General features: G+C 49.1%; 1 protein-coding gene across 3 annotated transcripts in view; it reads right to left on the minus strand.

Moving 5' to 3' along the window:
- The window catches only part of Ulk4 (unc-51 like kinase 4), a 283,269-nt gene that overhangs the window by 193,626 nt on the left and 80,444 nt on the right, over positions 1-9,199 (minus strand). For all 3 annotated transcript variants that reach the window (XM_021173385.2, XM_021173384.2, XM_021173383.2), the window contains exons 22-23: positions 8,339-8,466; positions 313-446 (exon numbers count right to left, since the gene is read on the minus strand). In XM_021173385.2, coding sequence (XP_021029044.1) covers positions 313-446; positions 8,339-8,466 — 262 coding nt within the window. The remainder of the gene's footprint in view (positions 1-312; positions 447-8,338; positions 8,467-9,199) is intronic.

Genomic DNA, 9,199 nt, shown 5'->3' on the forward strand with positions numbered 1-9,199 from the left:
AAGAGGAAGAGGAAGAGGAAGAGGAAGAGGAAGAGGAAGAGGAAGAAGAAGAAGAAGAAGAAGAAGAAGAAGAAGAAGAAGAAGAAGAAGAAGAAATAGAAGAAGAAATAGAAATCAAAGCTGGATAGGAAGAGGGAGAGCCTAGGGGGATGAACATATTCAAAACACAGGTAAAATTCCTAATAATTAATTTTTAAAATAGAACAGAGAAACAAGAGTGAACAAGAGGTGATAACAAGAGGTGATATAGAAGCAGCCCACAGACAAGCAAGCAGCCATGGGCCCCGAGAAGGGTAAACGGCTGCCATTTACCTAGGATCCGCGGTGGCTCCTGTACCATGTGCTGGATGAGGAGGTCCAGGCACCTGGCCAGGTACTCATTCCCACCCTGCTGCTCCTTGCCTGGGGAGGTCTTTCTGCTGTCTCTCTCGATGTACATCACCAGCCTGCAAAGAGCACACAGCAAAGATTACTGCTCATGATAAGACAGATGCAGAGTCTGTCCTCAAGTGCCACTGAGTCATGTGTTTGCAGAGGTGGAGTCCCAGCGGTGCTGACCAGTCAGGCAGTCAACCTCACTTTACAAGCTCAGACGTTCATGCAGAAGAAAAGAGGGCTGCATTAAGTCTCTCCCCATGTTACAAACAGCACCCCGATTTCATTAGCCTTTGGTCAATGAAAAGACACATTTTCTAAGTGACTGATGGTCACCAACAAAGACATTTGCACACCAAGGACTCTCAGCCTCCCAGGATCAGAGGAGAACCACTGGTCCCAGCCCTTCTGTTGGTCATTAATATTAAACTATGGACATGGATCCACCATGCACGCATGCACCATGCATATGTGTGAGAGAAGCTTGCTAAGTGCAGTCAGGAGACTGCCCAGCCGCTTAAAAATATTAAAAAGTCTCTGTGTCATTATTTACACTGTCGGTTGGTCTAAGATAGTCCTACTACAGGTTAATCCTCATTGTCCATCTGACTGGACGTAGGACCTCCAAGTAGATGCACGTCTGGATGTGTTTGTGAGGGTGTCACCAGAGAGGATCCACCTGGAATGTGAGAGGCAGAGGCTCACAGGCTGGGGTTCTGAGCTGAATGAAAAAGGAAAAAGAGGAGCCAGATGTGCACTGGCAGGTGTGCACCACACAGATGTGCGCCAGCAGATGTGTACCACAGATGTGTGCACTGGCAGGTGTGAATTGGCAGATGTGTACCAGCAGATAGGTACCAGATGTGAACTGGCAGAAATACATCACACAGATGTGTACCACACACATGTGCACCGGCAGATGTGCACTGACACTCCCTGCTCTCTGCTTCCTGAGTGGCTCACACATGAGGTGGCCCAGGTCCACACTCCTGCCTCACCTGCCATGGTGAACCGTATAGTCCTCAGCTGTGAGCTGATCCAACCCTCCTTCCCTACACAAGTTACTCTGTTACCAGGAGAGGAGGGAAAGGTCACACTCCACCATCGTCTCAGCTTCTCCTTGCCCCCTTGGCTGTGACCTGTGTCCTCTGCAAACCTCATGGGCAGCTGCTGCTGGAGCATGACACTGACCAGACAGCCTCACTCGTGCTCACTACCCTCAGCTCCTTCTAGCTCCTTCCATGCTGAGCCCATTATGTGTTCACTGCATACACTGTTCATGTAGCCCTTGCTTCTCCTCATTCAGGAATAATTTCCCTTAAATATTTACCAGATGTGTCTTTCCTCTCTCCCCCATCCCTGCCAGGGTCCTAGGCGGCCTCCTCCCCCTCCAATCCCACACCTTCATTTCTGACCAAAACTTTTGAGTCAGCTCTGGAGGCCAGGTGATAAATGGACTTTTGACTCAGATTCAAATCCCAGCAACTCCAGCATATCTACGGGCTACTCTGGTTGGTTCTTTACTTCTGAAATCTGTAACTGGGAGAGACATACTTAACAACTCTCAGAACCCATACACTGACTAATTGACCTGAAACATAAGAGTTCATATGAGCCGGGCGTGGTGGCGCACGCCTTTAATCCCAGCACTCGGGAGGCAGAGACAGCCGGATTTCTGAGTTCGAGGCCAGCCTGGTCTACAAAGTGAGTGCCAGGACAGCCAGAGCTACACAGAGAAACCCTGTCTCAAAAAACCAAAAAAAAAAAAAAAAAAAGAGAGTTCATATGAGCAGAAAGGAAAAACAGGAATCTAGAATGTTCCTTGGAGCCTTTTGCTGGAGCTACTAGCTACTTAGAGCCTGCAGTGAGTGGGGCCCAGGACTATGCCAACACAGTGAGTCACAGCATAAATCTTTGGGTTTTTAGAGCAAAGCCATGCTGTCACTGGTGGGGCCAATGCATTTTGAGGCCAAGTTGCCTGCCGTTATCTGGTAGTCTGGGCACACAGTAGTGAGCCATCATTTACGGGGTAGCAATGATTCTGTAAGTCCAGAGAGTCCACCATGTGTGGAGGAGGTTTAGATCTCCACGCACTGCCAATCCTAACTCTGACTGGGGACTATGGCAGTGGACTGGCAGAGAGCCTGAATGGGCAGCTACAATATCCTACTGAACTAATCAAACTCGACCCTTGGGGAAAACTGTCCAGTGAGCATGGTGTCAAACAAGAGTTGGCTGCATCCTGCCTTTCAACTGAGCGTGGCTAAGAGTGCAGGGCATGCTGCCGAGGAGCACTAGACAGCAGTTCAGTGGATGGGTAGAGCCCACTTGGGGCTTAGGATTATTGAGAAGAGGCTCCAGGAAAGAAAAGTGGGAGATAGCTCAGCGAGCAAAGCACTTGCTGTGGAAGCAGGAAGATCAGAGTGCAGATTCCACACACAGAGAGGCCAAGTGGGCATGGTGACCCACCTGCAATTACAGCCTCAAACAGCCAAGAAGGGATTCCCCAGAGCAAGCTAGCTCCAAAGACTAGCTCTGTCCAATGAGCTCTGGGTTTCATTGAAACAACCTGGATCAAAGAATAAGGTAGACAAGAGACTGAAATAATTCTCAACTTCAGCCTTGGACACACACACACACAAACAAAATGCATGTGCACACATATACATTGTACACACACACACATATGTGCACACACACATACATAATACACCCACATTTTCACTTGTGCTCCTATGTATATATGAACCCACACACTCACATCACACACATGTATAGATATGAAATGGTTTAAATGAGAAGTCTCCCAGGGGCTCGAGTACTTGGGTTCTTTGCCTCCACTGGGTGGCACTGTTTAGAGGCATCATAGAACCCCTAGGACATGAGGTCTGGCTGGAGGAAAGTCTATCACTGGGGGCAACTTTGAGAGTTCATAGCCTCGCCCCACATCCTGTAGCTTCACCGTTTCTGCACACGTTGTTTTACCACAGCAACAGAAAAGTAACTAACATAATAAAAGAGAGAGGGAAATTCTAGGGGAAAAAAATGAGATCATATGAAAATGTATGTTTCCACAGGATTGCAACATTCACTAACAGAATCCAACCCAGCCAGTGCTCTGTGAACATCACCAGAGCCCTTTAGCTGCCTCTGTGCTTCCACACAGGCCTGGGTATGACAAGGGCACAGAGGCAAAGACGGAGGCTCCTCAGGGGCTCAGCGAGAGGAGAGTTAGTGAGAGAGCTGCAGGGTGTTTGCTCTGTAAGCTGCTTAGGGTCACTAGAGAAGCACACACCTGTGCAGGTTCAGCCACATACTGGAAATACCCAATCCAGTTCCTAAGACACATCCCAGAATTACCCATGCAAAGGTAGCCTCAGCAGAGCAGCAAATGCCCCTCCCCCTCAGCTTCATTTCAGATGTAAGATGGCAATAATTACCGCTTACAATCATCCTTAGCCATTGTTTCCATGTTTTGCGTGATCACATGTAGGCTCATGTGTCCCAGCACATACATCGTCATGTGTAGGCTCATGTGTCCCAGCACACACGTGGAAGCCAGGCTGACCTTTAGAAGGTGTTCTTTCCATACACATCTGCAAGGGTTCCAGGGCCTGAGCTCAGTTCTCCAGACTTGCATAGCAATCACCACACGCTGTACCATCTCTCCAGCCATTTCTTTAATTATTAATGATGCAAAGTGTCTATCCCTGTCATTAGAAATCTCTTTAAAGCAGAGAGATTATTATGTATAATACAAAACCATAGAAGTTTTGTGAGCACGTAAGGTTTACCTACAACTTCTATTTTATTTCTGTATCTAGATGTTATGCCTTCACATACATGCACCACATGTGTGCAACACTCAGAGAGGCCTGAAGAGGGCAGCACAACCCCTGGAACTGGAGGTCCAGGCTGTTGTGAGCCACGGTGTGGGTGCCAGGAACTGAACCTGGGTCTTCTGCAAGAGCAGCTAGTGCTTTACCTGTGATTTCTAAGGGAAAGCAAAGGTTCCAGATTAAACAGAGCTGAGATGAGTATTTGCTTCTGTGCTTCTTCTCTCCCCCAGGTGTAAACATAGTTCCTTCCAGCTGTTTTTGGTTTCTTGGGGGTATATAATTCTTTAATCTACCTGGAATTAACTTTTGTGTAAGCAGAGAAAATAAAATTTTCCCACACAGTTAACCAATTATCCAGAGTAAATATTTCTTTAAGAAAATCTTCCTTTTAAGATCAAAGCAGGTTTTTTTTTCCTTTATTTCACTGATTTCCATATTAACCGAGATGCCAGGAGGGGAGGGGAGAGAAGCCTGACTCCCCCACTCACCTCCCAGGGCTCTCACACCGTGCTCGCTAGCAGCACACCTCACGGTGGACCTGTAGACCATCCGTCCTCAGGAGGAAGAGTCCTCCCCAGAGACACTGAAGGCCCCATTTCACCATCCCTCACACGCAGCCATTTGGAGAAATGGGTGGACATTTGGGGGCTGTCACATCCTTTCTATCTGATGCTGACAGCTCAGATCCACGGCCAGATCTCACAGCAGATGGATGGGAGAGCTGACATCACACAAAATGTGCTGAAATATAGACAATCAATGGATGGCAGAGATGACAGGAGGCAGAAAAATATCCACAGAATACCATAAAGGTTATCACGGGCTGAGGGCCAGGGACGTCCATCAGTGGCTGACAGGCAATAGGATGATGTGCTAGGGACTCTGCTATGGCAGAGAGCAGGGCCAGGAAAGGCTGGGTACTGCCACATGGGCAGTCAGCACAGGCAGCTGATCAGCCGGGTTTGTGCCTTGTCCTATTCAGCTTGGTATCTGCTGTAGACACAGTGACTTAGCACCTGGGCTGCAGGGCAGAAGGGAACAGGGGCCTCTATATTCTCTGAGAACAACTTACATCACCAGGTCAAATTCCCAAGTCTAGGGGAAAAAAAACCAATGATCCTTTTCATCTTTTATAATGTTTACTTATTTATTTTGTTTATTTGTTTGTTCATGGGGCGGGGCATATGGATCTGCACATGCCACAGCACATGTGTAGAGGTCAGAGGACAGCTTTCAGAAGGTCATCAGGCTTGGTGGCCGTCACCTTTACCTGCTGAGCCCCTCAAACGCTCTCCTCTGGATTCTTGTTTGTTTTGCTTTGTTTTTAGTGACAGGAGTGAGACCTACTCACAGCTCAGCTCCTCCCCCCACCCCCTTTCCCCAGCACTGATTTCAGAGAGAAGAGTCTGTCTACACAGCAGAGAAGGCTCGGCAGGGTTCAGGGCAGCAGGAGCAGGCAGACAAAAGCTGGGCGGGAAGCAGAGGAAAAAGACAGGACTTCAAGGCCACCCCTCCTGGGCTCCGCCTGCCATAACCTTCAAACTAGCACCATACCTGGGGACGAGTGTCAGACCGCCGAGGCACTAGGTCACATCACACTCCACCCATCACGCTTAGTATAATGACTGAATCAGGACAGGTAACCCCTCGGTCCCACTGGCCTCAGACACTAATTTGGTGTTGTTCTTTAGTTCCTATTTTTGATGAGCGCTATACAGAAACATGAAAATACATGGGTTCTGTCACTGTGGATTATGGTCACAGTGAATACAGAACCAGCCCTTCCCTTCTCCCCTTATCTACACCTAGTGAACACCTTCCAGGTCAATCACATGGATGGGAGGAACAGTGTGTGAGGACCAGTATGGCCATGGTCTCCTTCGTCATCATAGTCCTGAGCGCCTCCAAAGCCTCCAACCCAGAACAGTCCCAGCATATCCCCTAGAAGCTTGCCTTCCTGAACCTCACGTACAAAGATGTCTGACAGATCAAAGGGAAGCCACACATGCCCTCTCCCTTCTCCTCCAGAGTTCTGCTGGCCCGCGGGCATTAGGCTTTCACTGAAGAACCCAGGCTGGGAGCTGGGAGCAGCACCTCTTCCCCCTGCAAGGACGAGACGCTGACAACTGTGGCCCCGATCTCTGGGGCAGGAGGGAGCCATCTACCGTTCCTGATCCCCATACAAGGGAAGTGTCAGAGGTCCGGTGATCAGCAACACCTCCTCCACGCCCCGGACCTAATGCAGAGTGAAGAACGACTCAAACCTCCTGGGAAGCAAAACCTGCAGAATATCATCTAACAGTGTCTACCACAGACCTGGGAGATCACCGCGCACTGACACCAAGCTGGACAGGAGCAAGCAGCAGCGAGAGTGCCATGCTGGAAGAACCAGCCAGACACAGACACCACATGCAAGCTTCTGTAATGGGGCCAGCAAGGAGAGCTGGCTGCTGCCACACTTGATGACTAGGTCCCATCCTCAGGACTCCTAGGAGGACAGAGGGAACAGGTTCCTAAAAATTACCTTCTGACCCCGACATGTGTGTTAGGGGCATGCACGGCCCCAAGACTCAAAAGAAGCGTAGTAAAAAATAAAATTTTCAAAAAGCCCTGAAAATGTTCTTAAATCCAAGGAAAGAATTTAAAGTCTTAAATGAAAAATGCAAAACCTCACTAGATATTCTCAACAGTACCCAAAAGGATAAGTTACACCAGGAGATTTGAGAAGAGAACATTTGAAATTATAAACCTTAAACCCCAGAGGGAACAAAAAACTAGATAAAACAAAAGGGAGATTTGGTCAAACAAGGGGAGTCGAGGCCTAGGGGCTTGAAAAAGTACGCAAAAAAGTCATGGGTGAAAATCAGATTTACTCGAAAGATGGAAATCTACAGATTCAAGAAGTACTCCCCAGAGAATATACAATTCTTCTGAACCTTAATGGGAAGAAAGTATCTTTAAACAGCAGAGAGACCAGGCACACTGGGTAAGAAGGAGTGCCGGCCAACCAAGACAGACGTGAGACCAGGACAGACGGAAGAGGCGTGGATCCCAAATAATCAACCTCAGGTAACAAGGGCAGTGGAAGGAGCTTCGGGGACGGGAAGAGGTCCTGCCCACAGCAAAAGTGACTCTGCCTTTGCCTGTGTGTGCACATGTAGCTTGTAGGGTGCCTATGTATACACCCGTGTGTTTGTGTGCTTGTCTGTCCTTGCCCATGGAGGCCAGACATCAGCCTTGGTGTTTTTCCCCTGAGACTATCCACCTCAGTCCTTGAGACCAGAAGCCCCCAGATGTTCTCTGCGGAGCACAACAGCTGGGAACCCATCCTCTAGGGACACTCACAGCCCAGCCCTCTAAGCACCTGGTACCCCATTCCAGCCTCCCCAGACTCCTCCCTCGCACACAGTCAAGTGCCTCAGACGCTTCTTTCCCGCTGTGCTGGGGATGTTTCTGTGCACTGTGTGTTCACATGCTGACTCCTATACCCAGAGATCTGGCTGCAGCTCAGGCTTTGACATGACTCAGCATCCTGTAAAACATGGTTCTCCATTACCTCCTGATTGGTTAAATAAAGAGCTGAATGGGCAGGAGAGGAGAAGGCGGAACTTCCAGGCAAGGGAGAGAGGGAGAGGGCAGGAGAGGGAGAGGGAGAGGGGGGGAGGGAGAGAGAGGGAGAGGGAGGGAGAGGGAGATGTCTCAGGTGGGACCTTGCTATGCTAATGGAGAAGGAGGCCAGGGTGAGGCTAAGATGGCAGGTGACTGGCCAGCCACAAGGCTGGGAAGGAGGCCAGGCCAGCGTTGTCAGGTAGGAATAGCTCAGAAGCTGCCCAGCTATAGTGCCTTTCCCACTTTTATGTACCCAGCAGAGCCCTGACTGACCATGGCCTCAGGGTCTCCAGGGCGTCTGTAATCCCAGCTCTTGGGAAGGCTGAAGCCTGCTTGCCTCAGGGTCCTCCCTGGGATGTATTAAACTGCCGAGGAGATAGATTAAAGGCTTGATAAACTTTAGTCAGGGTTTTCAATAGGAGATACATAAAGGCTGATAACCAGTCTCCACGACAATCACACATACAAACCAGCAATCAGACAGGCCCCTGACAGAGCCTCCGGAGGCCCCATACCTGGCTTGGCAGCTCAGCAGCAGCATGTCCCGGTTATGAATCAAGATGTACAGCAGCACCAGGAAGGCTTTGGCTCTGATGGGAGTGGACGGACTGTCAAGTAAGCGGATGACTGTAGAGACGAAGTCCTGTGGAAGACATGTTAGACAGGTCAGCTCATAGCCTGCAATGAGCAAACAGGGCCAGGAGATAAAATCTCCTCAGCCACGTTGTGTCCTTAGTTTGTCCAAACCCACATGTACCACTATCTCACTTAAACCGGAAATTAGCCAGTGAGTGCTGACAAGAGCATCCCCAACCCCCCAACCCGGTTGATTGTTGGCCTTAATTCCTGGGCAAATGGAACCCTAATTCCTACACCTATATCTTGCAGGAGGGCTATGAGAGGGGTTGAAGGGAGGGGACATGGAAGGACTAGGAGTAGGAAAGAGGATGAAGAAGTGATTTGATTATATTTTAATTAAAAACATTTACATTCTTAAAGAAGATAATTTTTCAAATGGTGAGTGATTTGCTCAAATTCTGAGCTGAATTCAAATCCAGCCCACTTGAAAACTACAAAGTACTCGAGTGTAAACTGTAAGTATGGCAGGAACTACTAACAGGAAGTGTGGCAGGAAGTACTCAGCTCAGACAGGAAGTAAGTGTGGCAGGGAGTAGACGGACCAGCTAGAGGCCGGAGGACAGCGCAGATCTGAGTCTCAGCAGAAGCAGATATGTCTGCACAGAAACACTTCTTACACTGAGCTCACACTTCTTACACTGAGCTCACACTTCTTACACTGAGCTCGCGGAGCTCTGTGGGGCTCACACTTCTTACACTGAGCTCGCGGAGCTCTGTGGGGCTCACACTTCTTACAC

The sequence above is a fragment of the Mus caroli genome, chromosome 9, assembly GCF_900094665.2.
Source record: "Mus caroli chromosome 9, CAROLI_EIJ_v1.1, whole genome shotgun sequence".
Lineage (NCBI taxonomy): Eukaryota > Metazoa > Chordata > Mammalia > Rodentia > Muridae > Mus > Mus caroli.